Raw genomic sequence first — 19,733 nt, 5'->3', positions numbered from 1 at the left:
GGGCTGGAAAGCATGACCATGGACATGGAGGGTCCCTGCGCATCCCACTCAGGGGTGGAAAAGTTTGACAGAGGCAGGGAAGATTCCAAAAGGGCAAAGGTGAGGACACACACGTTATCTGAGCAAATGCTTACGTGCCAGGCAGGCCCCGGAACATGCATTTGATGTGTATTATCTCTTTTATTTCTCATCACGATGATAGGAAATAATAGTTAACAGTTAATGTACACTAAGTGCCATTAAATACGTGCCAGGAACGGTATTAATGCTTGACAGATATTAACTCAATCCTTTCAGTGACCCTGTGAAATCAGTCTTCTTCTTCTTATCCCCATCTTACGGAGGAGGAAACTGCAACACAGCTCATAAGAGGCAGAGCCAGGATTCCGACCCAGGCAGTCTGGCTCCGGAATTTATGCATTTAACTCCCAGAATGTGCGGCTTTGGAGCATGGGGAATCCCCACCCCGAACTTAGGAAACTGAAATCTGAACCAAAGCTGAGACACATCAGGTTTCCCTATGGTGTCTGGGAGTCAGGGGTATGTGGGCACTGTGGCCTGGGCAGGAGTACAGATTGGACTCAGCTGCCCCACAGAGGCCTGGGGCTCAGAGAGGATTGGGGAGGGGGGTGGTTGCTTAGAAGATGGGGCGTGGTCCCACAAAGGCTAGAGAATGATGGGTCAGATGGATCTAAAGGCAACTGACAAGCCCTGGGGTCCAGCAGAGGGGGTGCTATGTGCATGGGGCTGTGGAGATGAGGGCAGGTTCAGAAGGTCCTTAAGGGTGGGGGTCCTAGAGCAAAGCGGGCATGTGTGAGGACTACATGGGTGCCTGGGTTCTATGCAGGGTTCAGGGTCTATAAGATATTGAGTGGATGAGCCTGGTCTCCAACCTATAAGATATTGAGTGGATGAACCTCTAGGAGCCTTAAAGAACCTAAAACACTGAGGAGTCAAGGTGAGCCCTTGGAATGCATAAGGACCCAGATTCTATCTGACATATGACGGGTCTACAAGGATCCTTGGATCATACAGGATCATAAGTCCTTAAGGGGAAGAAGCCAGTTTACGGGATCTCTGGAGACTTAAAAGGGGACCAGAATTCTATAGGGGAGTGTGGTGGTCCCCGAGAACCAGGATCTACAGGGCCCCGGATTCTAGCGGATGCTATTGATCCATGGAAACCCCACATTCTGTAAGGAGCCGGACCTCCATGGGGCGGCGGGCGGGGGGGGCAGCAGGAACCTGGAGGGTCTGTAGGACCTTGTAATTTACATGGAGCGTGGCGGGTCTACACGAGCCCCAAATCATATGTAGGACGTGGCGGGTGTACACGGCCCCAAATCCTACAGGGAACGTGGCAATGTGCATGGTCAGGGATGCTGGGGAGGACATATGGAGTCAGGGTGTGACGCCCGCCGGGGGCCGCGTCCCTCACCTGCTCCGGGTCGGAGGAGAAGCACCGCTGCTGCCAGAACCGAAGCCTCCGCGCGCCGGCTCTGGGCTCCCCAACCCCCGCCTCCGAGTCGCTCTAGCCACCCCAGAGTCCACCTTTGCTTCCAGCTCCACTCCTCCCGCCAGCCGCTCTAGCCCGCTCCTGCCAGGCTCCAGCCCAGGAGACTCTACTCCTCCTGTCGGCCGCTCTAGCTCTCCACTGAGCCACGCTGGCCAGATAGGGCCGCTCTGGCCTGCCTTGGAGGGCTGGCGTTTCCGTATCTCGACTGCCCCCGTCACTCTCCTGGGCCCCGCCCCCTGCCCCCTGCCCCCCGCCCCCAGGCCAGAGGTGGGGATGGTTCCAGCCCCCAGACCAGTGCTCAATCCGAGAACACCGAGTCGCCCCGGCCCTTCGCCCCTAGACTGGGATCCCTACTCTGTCTTTCCGCCCTAACTTGGGACCGTTTGAATTCCCAACGCTCGTACATTAATTCTCCCCGCACTGCCCCCCACCCCGCCTCACACTTTCCGCTGGGGCCGCAAAGCAAAAATCCTGGGTTTGAGCATACCTTCCCATCTGACATGCAGTGGAACCTGGAAAAAGTAATTAACTCTCCCTGGGCCTCAGTCTTCCCATCTGTACAATGGGAAAAGATCCCCAGTTCTGTGCCCCTGCAACCCATCTCCCAGTGTATAACCCATGACCCAGAAAAAGACCTTTCCAAAAAATGCTTTCAAACGCGTTCTGCAACTTTCAGCTTCACAACGGCCTATGACCCTGTTATTGTCGTTTTTCCTTTTGGGTGGCTCTAAAGCATGCGGGGTTGGAGGACGGCGCTTAGCTGAAAGCACCTGCGAGTTCAAATCCCAACTCCACTCAGTCTCACGATGTATGTGACCTGGGACGAGTCGGTTTTACTCCCTGGGCCTCAGTTTCCCCACCTGTGCAATGGGAGTGATCATCCGTCCTCCGCCAGACAGTTGGGAAGCCTTGACCCCCGGCTCGCAGCCCTCATCTCACCTACTGGGCACTGAACAAGTATTAGTTCTCCTCTCTTTGTCCCCTTTGACAGATGGAAAAACTGAGGCCCAGGGAGGGGCGCCTGCTGGCTCAGCGGGGCCGGGAGGAGGCCCCTTCACTGCCGGCAGCGCCCAGCCCCCTCCCTCCTCCTCCCCACTTCCCCTAGCAGCCGAGGGGAGAGAGGCCGGGCGGGGCCAGGGACTGTGTACCTGGTGTCCGCGCGGGGAGGTGACCGGCGGGGCGCCCGAGGTCGGGCTCGGCGATCCCGGGCCCGGTGTCCCGGCTCCCGCTTCCTGGCTCTGGCGGGGCAGGAAGTTGGGGTGTTTTTCCGGAGGCCCCCGCCCCGCCGCCCCTCCCCGCTTCCTGCCCGCGCCCCGGGCCCGCCCGGCACCTCCGCCTCCTTCCCCTTCTCGCCGCCGGCCCCGCCCCTCCTTTCCCCGCTCCGCCCGGGACCCGCCCGACCTCTGCAGGCTTAGTCCGCCTGCCCGTCCGCAGGGCGCGGGTTTCACCTTTCTCATATGTGTCTGGCGTCGGCCATCGCCTCCCTGGCGAGGCGGGGGGCCCTGCGTCCGCCTCAGTCTGCGCAGCAGCCGCCCCTGCTTTCCGTCTCTGTGTGTCTCTTGGTCTTCCTCTCTTTTTTTTTTGCCTCTGTGTGTTTCTGTCCGTGTTCCTCTCTTTGTGTCTCTCTCTTTTTCCGTTGAGGTCTTTCCCTCCCGCTCCCAGGCCCCTGCTTCTCCCCGTTGTCTTTTCAACTCTTTGTCACTTTCTTCCTCAGAGCCTTCTCTCCCCATCTCTGGGTCTGGATCTTTCTGCGTCGCAAATCAGTCATTTCCCCAACTGTTGCTTTCCCTAGAGTCTCAAGGGTCAGCCTCTCGATGTCCATTTTTCTGTGGACCCTTCTTTCCTCCCTGTCTCTTCCTGCTGTCTCTCTGTCTCTCTCGGATGCCCTTTCTCCTCAGTGTCTTTCAATTCACTTGCTCTGTCTCTCCATCATTATCCTTGTCTCGATTTCCCTCCCCTGTCTAGCTCAGAAACTCTGTATCTCTGTCCCTCTCTGTCAACCGCCTCTGGATTTCCCCACCATCCCCAGTTTAGGGCCACAGACTCTCCAAATCCCGCTTCTACAAGTCCACTCCCAGAGAACAGGTGTGGCCATGGTCAGAATTTGGTACCAGTCTCACCAGACAGTCCACTGTGTCTTGGGGACTTAAATATGCATAAATGAATATGGTTGCCTGGGTCCCCTCTGTGTCCCCCTCTGCTCAGGCACATGGCCTGGGTTGGGGCCCTTCCCAAGACACTTCCTGGTTCTTCCAGGGGACAGCCAAGACTGGCTACCTGGTCCCAGGTGTGGGGAGTGGTCAGGAGCTGGGGGAGGAGGGGGCTGAGGTCTTGGACCTCTGGGTCCCAGAGGAGGAGGGGGAGTGGTCCCCATGAGATCCGTGACTCCTGAGAAGGTCTGCAGTTGGGAAGGATTTATTATCACTAAGTGGCCATGACAGAGCAGGGAGGGGGGAGGTGACACTAATGAGACTGCTACAATCAGCTCCCCTAGAAGCAGCGACTAAGGGCTCATTACCTGCTGGAGGTGGGGGGAGCCTGGGAAAGGCAGTAAGGGGAGGATTGAGTTAGGGTGTGGGGAGGGGATGAGGACAGTCTAGAGGGAAGAAGAGTGGCCACTCCCAAGGGGGAAGTTGAGTCAGAATACTCCCAGGAAAGATTGTGAAAAGAGAGCGGGTTCCAAGGAAGTGGGGTGAGACACGGTTTGGGTGCCCAAGCTGGTGGGGCAGCCCGGCTGGGTCACGGCTTCTCTAGCTGAACGTCTCCGATGTGGAGGCTACCCACATCCTGGTAGGTGCCCTGGAGGCCCCGAGAGATGTCCTCATACATGGAGCAGTCATCGAGGTTCAGGCCCTGGGGTGGAAACGGGGTGGTGAGCCTCAGGGCCCGGATGCCTGGGTCCCTGCTCCCCGGTCAACCTCAGGGAGGAACCCCGTAAGAGCCCCGCCCACAGACACGCACCTGCCCCCACCTTCCACTCACCTCGTAAAGATTTTCATCTTCATAGTCATCCTGGACATCTGCCCCGAATTTCATGTTCTGCCACCGTTTCTGTTGGGGGATTGGGAGCCTCCGTGAATGGGGGAGAGAATGTGTTTTCAGACCCTCATGGAGGCCAGGAGGTGCTTTACCAGAAAGGGTAAGGGACATGCCCAGAGCCACATGTCCTGTAAATGGCAGGTCTCTCTGGGTCCAAGCCAGTGCCCTTCGGGCTGTCGCCACTGCCTGTTCTTCTCCACGAATAACAACAACAATAATAGTAAATGGCTGTAGCTGCCCCGCGCCCTAAAGAGAGACTGGTGCTGGCCAGAGACTCTGGGAGGACACCAGCCCCCACCTTCCCTGGCCTTGGCTCCATCTGGAGGCAACGGCACTCCTGGGTAGACGGGGAGAGTTGGACATCTCTGTGGGGGGCGGGGAATGTGAGGACAACCCTGGGGGGAGACTGAGCCAGGACGCCCCTCCGGGCCCAGCGCCATGTAAAATGCTTTCCTTCTATGAAATTCCTGACCCCCTTACAGCCCCTATGAGGCGGGGGCTGCCATTCTGTCAAGTTTTAGGCAGGACCCTCAGGCTCAGGGGGCCGCTGGTCCCCGGCGTGGCTCACCCTGAACAGCAGCAGCGTCCCAGGCACCACGGCGCATATCAGCAGTATGATCCCCTCGGCTGTGATGATGTTGTTCTTGGTGCCCTCTCCCATGTCCAGGAAGGGCCTGGGGAGTGGCTCTGTGAGGAGGGAGTGCCGCTCAGAGCCCAGCCCCTCGAGTCCTCCCCTCGCCTCCTGGCCACACCCGCATCGAGGCCCAAGACCACTGAAGTCCCCACCTTGCAGGTGAGAAAATCAATCAGCCACCGTGTGTGAGCCGGTGAGTGAGGATGCCCGAGATACAGGAGCTCAGGCACTGGCTCCACCCACCCCCGTCACAGGTGAGGAAGCCAGCGGCCCCAGCAGTGGCGTGGTGTGCGCTCACCACGCACGCGGAGGTGTGGCCCCAGCTGTGGGGTCCTGTGCACTCACCACGCACGCGGAGGTAGGTCCCACAGGAGCGCTGGACCTTCTGGCCTTCCTTGACCTGGCACCTGTACATGCCCCTGTGGCTCTTGGTCACCTGCTGGATGACCAGCTCGCCCTTGGGGCCTGGGCTTGAGAGCTCCATTATAGGGGGCCACGTGGAGTTGCCCTGGAGGATGTGCCACCATGTGATGTTGGGGTTGCTGCCGTTGTGTCTGCACAGGAGGCGGACCTCATCCCCAATGCTCACCGTCACTGATGGTGGGCCCCAGTCCACCCACAGGGCCTGGCACCTGGGGCCTGCGGAGAGGCAAATGCGTGAGGGACCATGAATGGAGACACAGGCCCAGCCCGGCCCCTGCTTCTACAGCGCTCCTGGCTGTGTGTGTGCACGTGTGAGTGGCGGGGGTGTGTGTAGAAGAATGTGAGGGACACACTGCTGGGGGGTCCCCACTCGCCTCTCCAGAGCCACCTCCTGCCACCCTTTCCATACCTGCTCCGAGTTTCGGCCCCCCTGAGCTCACTGGCACTTGGATAGCCGGGTCCCCAGTGCTAGCAGTGCCTCTGGCCAGGCAGCTCCTTCTAGAATCAGTTTGGGCATCACCTCCTCCTGCAGGCCTTCCTAGATTATTTTCTCACCCCAGCCCCAGCCTGGCCACACACCTGGCGCTTTATATATTGGGTATAACTGTCACAGAACCCTTAGACGTCGGTTCTCTCATTATCCCATTTTACAAGTGGGACAGCTGAGGCCCAGGGCGGCAGGAGTGGCTCAGGGGTTCGAACCCTGGCCCCCTGGCCCTGGGCCGCTTCCTGCCGGTTTGTGAGTCTGTCCTGTCCTGTGACCCTGGGCCTGCCCCTTGTCCTCTGTTTGCGTAACTTTGTGTGTGTCAAGCTGGGGGCCAGGGGTGAGTTCAGCGTTTGGGCTGGGCTGGGCGTTAGGGGAGGGCCTCAGCTAGGTGGTTGGAGGGAGGGGGCTGGGTGGCCCAGGCTTGGGAAGCCACAGTTCTTGTGCCACTCTCCCCTGCCTCCGCCCCCTCGCTGCCCTCGGGCCAGTCCACATGGCTGTCCGTGGCGGGAGGAGGAGAGAGGTGGCGGCAGAGGCAGCAATCTGAGGGTCACGGACTCCAAACTCAGCTCCCAGTGGAAATTTGGGGTGACTGGCCACCTCTCTAAACTCCTCCGTCAAATGGGGTGGTCACAGCCCTGCCAGCTGGCATTGCGTGGGAGAGGAAGGGGGAAGGTCACCGGCTCCCCCAGCACTGAGAAGGGGTTCCCTACGTAGGGGACGGTGACTGGGATTCAAGGCAGAGAAGGAGAAAAGCTTTTTCTCCCCCGAAACTGAGCACTACCCACAGTCCCCTCCCTGCCCCCAGCTCTGGAGCTCAGTCAGGGGCAGCCTTAGTTCCTTATTTTGATCTGGGGGGACGAGGGGGTGCGGAAGGTGTCTCTCGCCCTGCCTCCCCCACGGGGGATGCCCCTTCAACTTCGCTGAGCCCCCCTCCAGCCTCCCATTGGCCTGCTTGGGACGGTCAAGCAGATGCAGTTTCTACGGGGTCTTTTCTAGACCCCTCCTGCCAGCTCCTCTCCCGTCCCCACTGCCTGGGCCCTCTCAACAGTCTCCCAGTCCCCCCCCCACCTCCCCCCAGCACCTGCCTGTTGACCACGTACCCATGCCAGCAGCGAAGATCAAGAGGAGAAAGATGGTGGCACGCGGGGTTTGGCGGGCTTGGGGACCCCCAGGCATCTTCTCCCAGTGGGTTGTTTTGTCTGGGTGGCAGCGGCCCTGGGGTACCAGATCCCACCTCGGCCGAGCCCCAAACCCCGCCCCACTTCCTGCCCAGCCCTTCGGAGATGGGCTCCACTGGCCCCGCTGCTGGGTCCTTTGGTTGTCAGGTTGGGGGCAGCCCCTGCCAGGAGGCTTCAGGCCGTGAGTGGGGAGGAACTGCTCCCTGCACCTGTGGCCGCCACAACTCCCCCGAGAGGAGGCTGCCTGGGTGGGGGAAGAGGTTGTTTTAAGGCCTGGCTCGTCACTGGAAAGGAAGCCCGAGGGAGCCAGAGTTCAGGGTGCCTGCTGCGCACAGGTGGTCAGGGGACGCGGGTGGCTCCGAGCCCGATCTTTCCTCTCACTGGCCTTGGGCAAAACTTGTCCCCTCTCTGAGCCTCCGTGTCCTCCCTCCTCGGGGTTGGAAAAGAGGATTTAAAGAGGTTGTGCATGCACAGCACTGAACACAGGGCCTGGCGCATAGTAGGTGCTCAGTAAATGTTAGTTACTATTAATGTTCGTGAGGAACACATGAGGCAGGCCCACCAGCTCTGTGACTGGGTGGTGGCTTCCCCTTCCAAGATTTGGCATTTTTAGTTCAAGAGATAAGGATAAAAATATCTCCCTGATGTTGTGACATAAGTTGATGTTCCCGACACCCAAAGGGCCACGATGGGCTCTTTCTTGGTGTTCTTTCATTTCAGCCTCTCCACAAGTGGGCAAGGTAGGCCACCCCCCATTTTACAGTGGAGGAAGCTGAGGCCATCACAGAGAGGGAACACCATCACTGTTACTTGCCCAGTTTATACAGTCTGGTGGTGGAGCAGGGATTCCAAGTCACTTATGTGTGACCAGCTTCCCTTGAGCATTATTGTAGGTCAAGTGGGAGGAAAATGAGGCCTGAGGGGTGGGGGGGGTGGGGAAATGACATGAGGTTGTTTAGATGTTTGTGAGCAGTTAGGGGACCATCTCATACATGCGCGCGCACACACACACACATGAGGAGACACCGTGAAAAAATTCATGGCAGGGAGATTTTTGGTAGCAAAAACTGGGAAACAGACGAAAAACCCATTTACGGGAGAAGGGGTGCATAAATTGAGGTATCGTCAGTCAATGGAGTGGCACACAGCACAAGAGGCCGAGCTTTGCTTGTCAACATGGCTGCATCTCAGAAACAACAAGAAAATGAGAAGAAATGTACTATGACAGGATCCGGCTGGCTTGTTTTCAAAAGGCAAAACAACAGGGTGTGCTATTAGGGACACATGTGTCTACAGTAAAGGTGTAAACGCACGCAGGGGAGTGATACCCCACTCCTGAGAGGGGTTACCTCTGGGGTAAGCAAGGAGGTCGCGACTGGGAAGGGTACACAGAGGGCTTTGTCTGTCTTAGTTTTATGCCTTGCTTTACTTTTTAAGCTGGGTGGTGGGTTCATGGGTCTTATTTATTTTTGGCTGCGTGGGGTCTTCGTTGCAGTGCGCGGGCTTTCTGTAGTTGCGGCGAGCGGGGGCTACTCTTCGTTGCGGCGCATGGGCTTCTCATTGCGGTGGCTTCTCTTGTTGTGGAGCACGGGCTCTAGGCACGCGGGCTTCAGTAGTTGTGGCTCGCGGGCTCTAGAGCACAGGCTCAGTAGTTGTGGTGCATGGGCTTAGTTGCTCCACGGCACGTGGGATCTTCCCGGACCAGGGCTCGAACCCGTGTCCCCTGTATTGGCAGGTGGATTCTTAACCACTGTGCCACCAGGGAAGTCCCATGGGTCTTTGTTACACTATTATGTATATATACTGTTTTGCACGCTTGAAGTATTTTGTAATTTAAAAAAAAGGTGCAACTGTCACCCACACAGAAGAACATGGGCCTCGAGAGTTCACACCTCCTGGGTTTGAATCTCAGCTCTGGTCATCTGAGCCTCAGTTTCTCTTCCTGTAATCTGGGCATAACCTCCCTACCTGTGAGGCTGTAAGAATATCACAGTGTGCTATCACAGCCCCTAGGACACAGTTCCTCTTCTCTGGCCCTCGGGCCTTCCCTCCTCCCCTCCAGGGACCCAGGTGTTCTGTTGGGCCCCTCTCTGTACAGCAGGTCATTAGCCCCTCTGTACTAAAGTTCTTCCTATAACCCCCGTGTAGGAAGAAGTCTGGATCCAGACGCTGCAGCCCTTAGGAATTCACCTCCTTCAGCATCCTTCCTGGCTGAGCCGGTTTCCAGGCCCTCGACTGCCTCCCAGTGGCTGAAGGGGCGCAGCCGCCGCATTGTAGGCCCTCTCTGGCTCGCTGGCCTGTCTGGGCACCTCCACCTCCCGCTTACCCAGCACCCTGGTATCTGGCACCGTGTGAGCAAACCAGACGCTTGGCATTGCATTCCCAGGACGACTCTGGGAAATATCTTCATCCTCAATCAGCAAAAGAGGAAACTTAGGCGCCAAACAAGGACTGGAATCAAGGCCATGCCCAGGAGGGTAACCCTTTGGGCCTCATTTTCCCCACTTCTAAGGGACAGTGCCCTGCAGTGGCTAGAGCCCAGGTCCAGATGCTGGCTTTGCCACCTCCTGGCTGTGGGACATCCGGCAAATTACCCGTGACTGAGCTCCATCTCCAAACGGCGCCTTTTGGTACCTATTTCGCAGAGTATTAAGTGATATATTTATAAAGCACCTTGCACGTGGCAGGCTCTAGTCCAGTGTTAATTCAGATCAGATCTTCCAGCCCCGTCAACTTCCAGGCTGGGGGGAAATGACACCTTCATTCCCCACTGGGTGCAGGGGACTCTTTGGTTGGATACTTTCCATTTTGGACATCTTAGCGCATCAGGTGTGCTGCTTTGAGCCAAGACTCGGCATCTCCCCGAATCCCTCAGGTAGGAGTAAGCAGCTTTACAGGCAGGAGCACAAGGCCGAGGGTATGTCTGCTCAAGGTCGCACAGAATTTTGGGCAGTGTTGGAATTTGAACCCAAGTCATTGGGAGTTCAAAGCCAGGCTTGGCACTGGAAGGAAATGGGTTTGACCTGAGGAGTAACTTGGGATGGGGGAACCTCAGGGGTCTTGGCCTAGCCGGCTCAGGCCCAGCATCTTAGTTTTCCCCAAATGGGAGGTGGGCCAGGTCTGAAAGCGTGGTAAGGGGACCCTTCCAAAGCTTAGCACCTGCCTACTGGAAGCCCTTTGCACCTCCCACCTGGACCAGGAGACCAATCACAGGTGGGGCTCCTGTCCCATTAGTGCAAATAGCCAATCACCATGCAGAACTGCGGTGGGGGGGGCGACACCACGAGGGCCCTGGGAACTTGGCCTCTATGCAGGGGCCATGCCCCTCCCTTTGGGAGGGAAGTAGCAGTCCCCTGCCAGCTGGGTCCCTGCTGCAGCTTCAGCACTGCATCCCAATTCTTGGGGCAGGTACAGCTAGCTCCATCTTACAGCAGGGCCCAGGCCAGAGATCCCCAAAGTGAAGTCTCCCGTGTAGGTCAGGAAAAGGACGTGTATACTAGGCAGGTCACCTTGGGCTGGAGGCACACGAAGGACCGCCCCGAGTGACGGCTTTCCTTGTCCACTTCCTTCCAGAGAAGCAGCACCTGAGCGACAGGGCCCTCCTGTTTTGTTTCAGCAGGGTCCAAGGCTCCACGTGGGGCCACTGCTTGAACTTTCCGTTTCTTTTTCTGAGACCCGCAAAGGCAAGGTGTGGGAGAGGAGCAAGGGGCCCCTGGGTCTCGCACCACCATCTCGCCCACTTGGGGCAGAACCGTGTGAACCTGGAAGGCCAGGCCTCAGGTTTCCGAGGCTGCTGAGTACCACAGCCATCCAGGAAAGGCCCTGGCCCCCCTCTTTCTCAAGGGAAGGGAAGTGCGGTGCAGCGCTCCTTCCTCTTGCCCGGCCACCCCCCAATCAAGAGACCCAGACCAGGATTACGAACGAGGCAATTTATTAACCCAGCATCATTTGTTCTAATGCTTCTTGTTGGCAGCTGCCACCTGTGGGAAAAGATGGACAAATAGTTAAGATCAGTTGTGGCGTCTGTGTTCAAGCACTTCACAGTAGCTCCCCAGTAGCTATGGGACGCCAGGCACCCTGATTCGTGGTTTACATGTATTCATCTCATCCGATCCTCACAATCTTGGATACCTCCCCATTTTACAGAAGGATAAAACTGGGACTCTCAAGGAAAGAGGGTGTTGTCGTGTGTTTCCAACATCTGCCCATTACTCCACACTGCTGTTTGTGCCAGGCCCTGCTCTGCCCTGAAGGGCAACCTTCTCATTCCAGGCCACCCCCAATCCCCAGAGGGCTGACACCTCCATTCTCTTCTGACACTTAAGTGACTCAACAGTCCAAGACTCCCAGGAGGCCTGAGTCAAGAGGGTCATGCCAGACCCTGGGGGCCTCTGTTGCCGTAGCTCATGGAATCCTCACCACCTCCCTCCGAGGTAGGCAAAAGCAGATCCCTCTACAGACGGGGAGCCTGGCTCCAGGTGAAGGGACTCTGGCCCAGGGTGTCTATAGTCAGTCAGCATCTGCATGGAGACCTGGGTTCTGAGGCACCCCAACACTCAGTAAGCATGAAGACTAAGAAAGAAAACACTGCAGCCGGAATCAGAAGGCTGACCGGGAAGAGGCAGCCGCGTGTGCGGGAGCGTGCCCTGAAGGAGAAGCCAGCCTGGTGAGCCGCACCCTGGGCCTCCCTTCACCCAGGCACCTGCATTTTCAACCAGCCCCCACAGGAAGTCTGTCAGAAACGTTCTTTCTCCTGCACCCTCCTCCCCTGGGCTGTGCCCTCCAGGGGAGGAAACTCCCATCTGACAAAACCCAGGCTCCAGAAACACCCAGGCGGTGACTGAGGTACCCAGCCCTCACCTGTCCAGCGATTCTGTCCAGATCTCTCTGTCCCTGAGGTGTTAGTTTGCGGCCCCTGTGGGAGAGAAGGGTCATATAGCCCCAGGTGAGTGCAGGCTCCCACCAGCGTCCCTGATCCCTGCCAGGCCTCTCCTGGACACGAGCCAGGCTTTCCAAGAAGGCACCTGGCCACAGGACCACATGACACCAGCCAAGTCCCACTGAGGTCTCTAGTCGGCTGCATTCCAACAAGCTGGAGGCTGGAGTGGGAGCTCCCCTGGGAGCTGATGGGGTGCCGTTTGTGCAAACATTAGATCAAAAGCCCCGAAAAATCAATTGGGAAAAGCTAACGAGCAGGCTAATGAAAGCGGACAGTCGCTAAATTACCTTCCTGGAGCCTGGAGTAGTTAGCCAGAGAGGTCGGGGGGAGGCCCCGTGCTGTGCACTGTTCTGAAGAATCCCCTGCCTGGCTGGGGGGCAGGTGCAGCTGTGCAGGACAGACCTGGCACCTCACTGCATGGGCGAAGGGGGACAGTCCTTGATAACTTCATCATAAGGGATCTGGCCCCAAGGCTCCTCCGCCCTCCCCCGCACTTACCCATCTTGGTCCTTTTCCACCATTTTCAGCCCCTCCAGGGCCTGGAGGACCCGCCGGGCCACGCTCTTGGAGCCTCTGCTGAAGTGGCTGGGCATGACACCATTCCTCTGACGCCCCCCGTAGATCTTGGTCATGGAACCAACCCCAGCGCCGCCCCGGAGGTACAGGTGCCGTGCTGTGGAAGCTGGGTGGGAGGCAAGGGAGACTTGAGAACCCTTCTCAGGCAGAGAAGATGCTTCTCCACAGCTGAGGCAGCCTTAGGAAAGGGCCTTGCTCAAGGTCACAAATCTAGTTGTGTGCGACAGCAGATTTTTCCCACCTCACCGTTTTCCGGTCAGGGAAACTGAGAACGTGAGAATGCACGCCAAGCCCCAGTACCTGACCACCCCCCAGTTCAGGAGACTGGCGTGCACAGGTAGTGGAGGGACTGCCGTAGCCACGTGACCAGGCAGGCAACCCGCCCCCCCCAGGGACTTGCTTAGCTGCGCTGTGAGGTGGACCTGAGGTTCTGTGGGGAGAGCCTAGCAAATGTTTAAGCCGTGACTGTCCCCCTTCATCTGCCTGGGAGCTCTGAAGGGCAGCAGAGCTGGAGAAGCGACCTACTGATCCTCCCACACCCCAGCCCTGGAGAGCTTAGGTAACAGTGGTAGCAGAGCTGACATCCTATGCAGTGGATGTTCCCAACCTGGGAGGTGCGTCACCCACTCTGTGGGCTGGGATTCTGGTCCCTCGACGGGCTTGGGCAAGTCCCTCACCCACCCTGGCCAGCCTCCTTGGAAATCCTCTTCTGTTCAACTGGAACACTTGCCTGCCAGGCCCTATGCCATCTGCTTTTCACTCTCTCCTATGAGGCAGTAACATGGCCTTAGGAGCCCGCCCGATACTGTGGCCTTGGCAAGTCACCTACCCTCACCTGAGAACCGGGACAAAAAGCACCTCATTGAGCGCTGTGAAGATGCCATGAACGCGTCAGGTGCTACTTTCCTGTATGGAAAAGGTTAAACTCCAGAGTACTCCCGGGCTCACGCCACAAGCTCCGTAGGGACAGCCCCTCCTGAACGTCCTGCTTTTCTACCTCAGGGGGCCACTGAGGTTTGAAGAACTGGGGCCCAGATGCTGGCCATCACACAGCCCTGCCTGGCTGAAAGCTCAAAGGTAGGGATTCAGGTCATTAGATTCCCCTTTAGTCCTGAAGATGAACGGGGGAGCCGAGGATTCATTCCTTCAATAATGACTTGCTGCCAAGAGTCACGGGGCGCTGGGCCATCTCCATGACCCTCCAGTGTCATGAGCTGGGGGGAGGGGGAAGTGACCAGGTGAGATAGGCTCCTCCTTCCCTCCAGCTGCCCCTCCCAGAGCAGTTCCTGCGCACAAGTTGTTCTCAGCCTCTCTCCTGCCCTCTAAGACCGTCTCCGGATACAGCCACGGGCTTCAGGGGCCAACAGTGCGGCAAAAACCATGGCCACTTCTCCAGGACCACTGAGCAGCCTCTCCCTGATACCACTGCCTTTGTCCCCCGCTCACTTTAAAACCACTCTCCTTGGTTCTTTTTGTCCTCACCCCACCCCCTAGATCAGGGCTCTGACCCTCTTCCAGGCACCAAGCAGCCCACCCACTGCCAGGATCGAGAGTCACCTGTTACGAGCCACCCCCCACAATCTTCCTGGCAGGAGCGGCCTCATGGAAAACTCGCCTTGAAGACCAGTGCAAATGCCCAATGGCTACCGCCACCCCCCCCCGCACCTGTCTGGTCACGCCCTGGCTCTAGGTGGAGATCTGCTCTCCCACTTGGGCTGGGGAAGGCGTAAGAGCCTCACGAAGGGGCTGAGATGGACGCTCCCGATTTCACGAACGCCCGAAGAGGCTGCACACTAGAAACGAATCTTGCTGAACCAGGACCAGCGCTCGCCCAGCTCAGCACGGAAAGGGGCGGGCTGTGTGGTACATGGGGTCTGAGCCCCAACACTGCTCCCTGCCAGCTGCGACAGAGCCCACCCCCTTCAAGTGGTCTGCGCCATGGTACTAAGGGGGACAACTTACTTCAACCCTGAGCAGGGACTGGCGGGGAACAAACTCCAGTAAAGCTCAACCTTAGTTTCTCCCAGGGGGAGCCTCACGTCTTTCTTAATGACGCAAAAAATTATCTGGTGCAGGAGAATTCCCTGGTGGCCCAGTGGTTAGGACTCTACCCTTTGACTGCAGGGGCCTGGGTTCAAGCCCTGGTTGGGGAGCTAAGATCTTGCGAGCTGAGCAGCATGACACACACACACACACACACACACAGACACACACACACACACAGACACACACACACACACACACACACCACTCAGGCGCCCCAATCCAACAGCTGCTCACTCACCGCTGGACGCCTACTGAAACACACACTGTGTTCTTATTCTCACCTCCCCCCCAAGCAGACCCTTCTGAGAACTGAGGTCAAGAAGCCTGTCTAGGGCCACACTGCACCACTCCCTTTCAAAGCCCTGCAGTGGTCCCCCCTTGACACTGCTCCTCCCCTTAGAGCACTCTCCCCACTCCCCTGAAACAGGCTCTATCTCTACACCTCACCCCTCACACACACTGCCCGGTGAGTGCTCAGCCCTACAGGTCTGCAGCTCTTGCGGACCACCCTCAAGAAGGCCCTGCCATCTACCTCTGCCCTCTGTATCCCCATACCTGAGGTCAATAGCTGTCCACACCGTGCTGGCTCTTATATGTCTCCAGAATTTGACCCCCACTGCCCTGTTGCCTTCACTGCCAGAGCTCAGCCTCCCAGGACAGGTCGCTATCCCACTGTGCTTCAGCCCCAAACCCCCGAGGGGGCCCACGATCCAGAGGAGGAAAAGCAAATATGGCAGACTGTGGTTTTGGAGTCAGCCTGCCACACCCTCCCACGGTCGCCGGTCTGTATCTCACTTTCCTCCTGGGTAAATGACTATCTCCTATGACTCCACTTGCCCAGAGTGTGGACTGACCGAACTAAGCGGGAGCACTCTACGCTCCAAGAGGTCGGCAGACTTTTCCTGTAAACGGTCAGAGAGTAGACCGTGCGGCCTGTGGCATCTGCAACTCTTGCCTGTCATGATTTTATACAAACAGGCGCGGCTGTGCCCCAACAACGCGCGCACAACACACCCCGGTCTAGAACCCTTACTTACACTGTACCACTAGGGCAGCCGGGGAACTGAAGTCAAAAGCGAGCGTTGGAAATGCCAAGGGAGAGCAGCAGGGCAGGCAGAGGACGCACACCCAGCGTGATGTGTTGGGGAAGGTGCGCAGTGGGCAGAAAGGGGCCACAGCAACTGTAGAGATGGCCAGCAGGCTCAACTCAGTGTGTGTCACCCAGGGTCCTTTCCCCATTTCCCCTTAATCTCTCCCCGCCTAGAAAAATAAAGCACAGAATGCTGCCTAGAGGACCGAGCTGCCCCCACCTCCAATCACGGCAAGAGTCGGGTAGACTGTGGCATCAGCAGCTGGCAGACCACAAGCATGTTAACCTCCCCGACATCAACTGCAAATCGGCAACCAGCAGACCTACCTGGGAAGTTTTTGTTAGGTACAGGTTATACAAAATATGCGTATTCACCAGATCAAATGGGAAAAGCTACGAGGTTCTTTCTCCTCATCTTAGATCCAAAGTTGCCTTGCTTGACCTATCGGCTCTTGGGGCGTCACCAAAGAGCAGTCAGGACCAGGCATGCCTTGCTTCCCAAGATGGGTAGATGACAGAGGTAGTGGTGGTCTCGTCCAGGCCCCGTCACCACTGATTGTGTGCCCAGGGAGGTCAAGTCAGCTCCCCTTCACCAGACCCATTTTTCTTTATAAAGACATACAAGTGAGTAGACAGATATACTACCCACCCCACTCATCTCACAGACTTGACCTTTTAGTCCTCAGGGGTCAGAGGCTGTGGCTGGGCATGCTGGCCCCTATGTCCAGTCTAGGGCCTGAAAGATTGGCCCACCATCTACAAAATACTTCATGCTCCGAGGTGCTGGGCACCTTATACCAAGGCCAACTCTTCTCAAGGTCATTCTGGAGTTTTGTCCAAACTCTGCTTCCCACCTACAGACAAGCTCTGGTCAGGACAGAGCCCCCACTTCACACAGGATGGCTGAACACAGGAGAGGCCGAGAGCCTTTAGTGAAGGCCCTGTGCAGAGGCTGCCACCTTGGCACAATCCAGCCTTGAACCCCATCCCCTACTCCCAAGGTAAGCCTCCACGGGGGTGACTGGAGAAACTTGAAACATTAAAGACAGATGAGGCAACACTAGCACTAGCACTAGCACTATGCAACCAAGGGCTACACTTAAAATCAGTCCTTCAGGGGCTTCCCTGGTGGCGCAGTGGTTGAGAGTCCGCCTGCCGATGCAGGGGACACGGGTTCGTGCCCCGGTCCGGGAGGATCCCACATGCCGCAGAGCGGCTAGGCCCGTGAGCCATGGCCGCTGAGCCTGCACGTCCGGAGCCCGTGCTCCGCAACAGGAGAGGCCACGGCAGTGAGAGGCCCGCGTACCGCAAAAAGAAAATCAGTCTTTCAAAGTCATTACTAAAGGATTAATAAGAAGATAAAAAAAGGGACCAGTACAGGGTGACCATAAGGTTTTCTTCAGGGCACTTAAGGCTTGCCAAGATCTAGAGCAACGAGTGACCTGATCAGATCTCCAACCCCTTAGTTACGAACAACTCATTTAACAAGACAGTCTAGTGTGACGATCTGAACAATAAAACAGACCCACAGGTATTAAAAGGACAATGCCTCTCTCTAAAACGAACCACCTCCAGGCAAAATATGAACACTCTACTCATTTGTCCCTGGGTCCCCCACAAGACTCAGAGGAAAGCACAGGTCCTCACATGAATCTCTTACAAATGAAGAAACAGATTCAGAGTACAAAATTATTGAATGTCACAAAAAACATGCAGTGATAGAGTCAAAGATTTCTCTCTTGTTATTTCTGGGGGCAAGTAAGAGGTCACAAAGGGGACACCCAGCCCCCCACGCCCCAGCCAAAGGCCCCAGTTCCTCACCAGCTCGTGTGTAGAACCAATTCTCATCATAGGGAGCGAGCTCTTTATGCTTGGCCAGCTTGACAGTGTCCACCCATTCAGGGACTTTCAGCTTCCCGGACCTGGGACCAAGACAGAGAGAAAGGCACAATTCAGGAGTCTCCACAAACTCCATCCCAATTCCCTCCCCTCAACACAACTGTAGATCAAGAAGAGCCCAATGTGTCCCAAAATACAAAGAGACTGAAACTCAAACACAACTCAGGCCTCATGTAGAAAGGATAGACCCCACAGAGACCTCCAACAAGCCTCCCCAGACTGAAAGCCTGCGGGCGCTGAGGGATCAGGCAAAGGCGACAGCCTCCACCCACTCGGACCGCAATCCCCACTCACTTTTTGAGGAAGGCTGCCAGAGCTCTGACGAACTCCTGCTGGTTCACGTCCTTTACAGTAACTCCAGGCATCTGCGGGAAAAGTCGATTATGTGAACACAGGATTGATGGAGACGACTGACAAGGGTCGGGGGCCAGCCCCAACGCGATCTAAACCGTCGCACTCTCCTTACTTCCGAAGGCCCTACTTCAATTCCCCGCTTTAAAGACCCCTGCGCCTATGGGTCCTACAGAACTCACTGACGCCCACGGTCTCTCCGGGTCGCACGAACACTACCTGCCCCCGTTTGTGAAAACGCTGTATGACCCCAACCCCTGATTCTGGGGTCCCCCGCACTCCCCGCTGCCCACCAAGCCCAGCCTCGGTTTCCGGAGAGCGCGGACCAGACATGCCCGGGCCTGCAGCTCGCACGTGGCCGCGACTCCAGGGGGCGGGGCGGCCCCGCGCGGGTACCCCGCAGCTCCCAGGCACACACTCCGGGATCGGGAAACGGGCCCCGACACCCCGCACCCGGTTCGGACCGGAGCACTCAGCTTACCGTGCGGCCTCCAAGCTGCCAGCCAGGGAAAAGGGAGCAACGGGGTTTCCCGGGCGCACAAGTCGGGCGTTGGTTATCGCGAGAGTTCCGAGAACTCGCGAGAATGGGGTTAGGAAAAAAGCGGCCGCGCCTCTCTCAGGGCAAATGTGGCTTCCCCTCCGTGAACGTGGGAGGCTATGGCGTGAGGGCGGAGGCTTGTTTCCTCCCCGCCCTTCCTTCTCCTGCAGCTTGAGGAGCTCTCGTCTTGAGTTGGAGGGAATCTAGCTTCGTTTGCGTTGATCGTGCATGGAACAAACAGCGGCGGAGACTGTATCTCCTGGCGGAAGTTATGGGTGGGCAGGAAATAGAGAGACCTGGCTACTCCTGGCGCCACCAGCTGGACGACCACTCTTCCGGGTGGAAGTGGCTTTTCTGGCCGGAAGTGGGGCTAGTAAGGGCGGAACTGTGACCGGGAGAGCAGGGGAAGGGCAGCGAAGAAATGTGGTCACCACCTACCCTTCCTCAACCAGCAGTACTCGCGAGAGCGGAAGGGGACGGAAGCCGCACCCTTCTTAGGGCGGAAATTGCTTCACCACAGCCCAGGAGAGCGGAGTGGGAATGAGGCAGTGTAGGCGGGGAGCAGATAAGGTCAGGGGCAAAGGGACAGAGGCGGGACCTTCCGAGAAGCTCAGCTCTGCCTCCTAGCGCCTGAGTCTCTTCGCAGTTAGTGCACACACGTTAATTCTATTGACAAATACTTTTTGTGTGCCTACTCTGTGCAAGGCACAGGTAAACATTATGTAGTATTACATGCATTATCTAGTTTAATCCTTCTAAGGTCCAACATCCAAGAACACAAAGAACACACCTGTGGTTTGATAAAGTTGCTAACTTTCTGCAAGGAGAAAACATTTTTTTTTTTTTTTTTTGCTGTGCGCGGGCCTCTCACTGTTGTGGCCTCTCCCGTTGTGGAGCACAGGGTCCGGACGCACAAGCTCAGCGGTCATGGCTCACGGGCCCAGCCGCTCCGCGACATGTGGGATCCTCCCGGACCGGGGCACGAACCCGTGTCCCCTGCATCGGCAGGCAGACTCT

The 19,733-nt window shown here is 57.3% G+C and overlaps 2 protein-coding genes across 4 annotated transcripts; both read right to left on the bottom strand.

Moving 5' to 3' along the window:
- Positions 1-3,915: 3,915 nt before the first annotated feature.
- On the bottom strand, positions 3,916-7,324 carry CD79A (CD79a molecule). Of its 2 annotated transcripts, none has more exons than XM_065898802.1 (5): positions 7,200-7,324; positions 5,535-5,828; positions 5,124-5,242; positions 4,499-4,567; positions 3,916-4,369 (listed from the first exon to the last, which is right to left on the bottom strand). In XM_065898802.1, exons 1-5 carry the CDS (start codon positions 7,273-7,275, stop codon positions 4,256-4,258), a joined length of 672 nt encoding a protein of 223 aa, XP_065754874.1. In that variant the 5' UTR covers positions 7,276-7,324; the 3' UTR covers positions 3,916-4,255. The 2 variants fall into 2 exon arrangements, with proteins under 2 accessions (XP_065754874.1, XP_065754875.1); XM_065898803.1 differs by having other exon boundaries at positions 4,256-4,369; positions 5,646-5,828; positions 7,200-7,275.
- Positions 7,325-11,195: 3,871 nt separating this feature from the next.
- Positions 11,196-18,680, bottom strand: RPS19 (ribosomal protein S19). 2 transcript variants are annotated; one of them, XM_065898524.1, is made up of 6 exons: positions 18,660-18,680; positions 18,122-18,192; positions 17,750-17,850; positions 12,715-12,898; positions 12,138-12,192; positions 11,196-11,257 (listed from the first exon to the last, which is right to left on the bottom strand). In XM_065898524.1, the coding sequence occupies exons 2-6, from the start codon at positions 18,190-18,192 to the stop codon at positions 11,231-11,233; spliced, it is 438 nt and encodes a 145-aa protein (XP_065754596.1). In that variant the 5' UTR covers positions 18,660-18,680; the 3' UTR covers positions 11,196-11,230. The 2 variants fall into 2 exon arrangements, with proteins under 2 accessions (XP_065754596.1, XP_065754595.1); XM_065898523.1 differs by lacking the exon at positions 18,660-18,680 and having other exon boundaries at positions 17,737-17,850.
- Between the last annotated feature and the right edge of the window lie 1,053 nt (positions 18,681-19,733).

This window comes from Phocoena phocoena, chromosome 20 (assembly GCF_963924675.1).
Source record: "Phocoena phocoena chromosome 20, mPhoPho1.1, whole genome shotgun sequence".
In the NCBI taxonomy this organism is placed as follows: Eukaryota; Metazoa; Chordata; class Mammalia; order Artiodactyla; family Phocoenidae; genus Phocoena; species Phocoena phocoena.
The sequence above is the reverse complement of the archived record's forward strand: the minus strand, read 5'-3'. Positions and strand labels throughout refer to the sequence as shown.

Bases quoted from the DNA above. Each gene is read 5' to 3' on its own strand.
- CD79A (XM_065898802.1), bottom strand. From the start codon at position 7,275: ATGCCTGGGGGTCCCCAAGCCCGCCAAACCCCGCGTGCCACCATCTTT. The intron at 5,829-7,199 runs GTACGTGGTCAA...GCCTCTCCGCAG, and splicing joins GATCTTCGCTGCTGGCATGG to GCCCCAGGTGCCAGGCCCTG. The intron at 4,568-5,123 runs GTGAGCCACGCC...ATCCCCCAACAG, and splicing joins GGACGCTGCTGCTGTTCAGG to AAACGGTGGCAGAACATGAA.
- RPS19 (XM_065898523.1), bottom strand. From the start codon at position 18,192: ATGCCTGGAGTTACTGTAAAGGACGTGAACCAGCAGGAGTTCGTCAGA. The intron at 17,851-18,121 runs GTGAGTGGGGAT...TCTTGGTCCCAG, and splicing joins CTGGCAGCCTTCCTCAAAAA to GTCCGGGAAGCTGAAAGTCC. The intron at 12,193-12,714 runs GTAAGTGCGGGG...TCTCTCCCACAG, and splicing joins GTGGAAAAGGACCAAGATGG to GGGCCGCAAACTAACACCTC.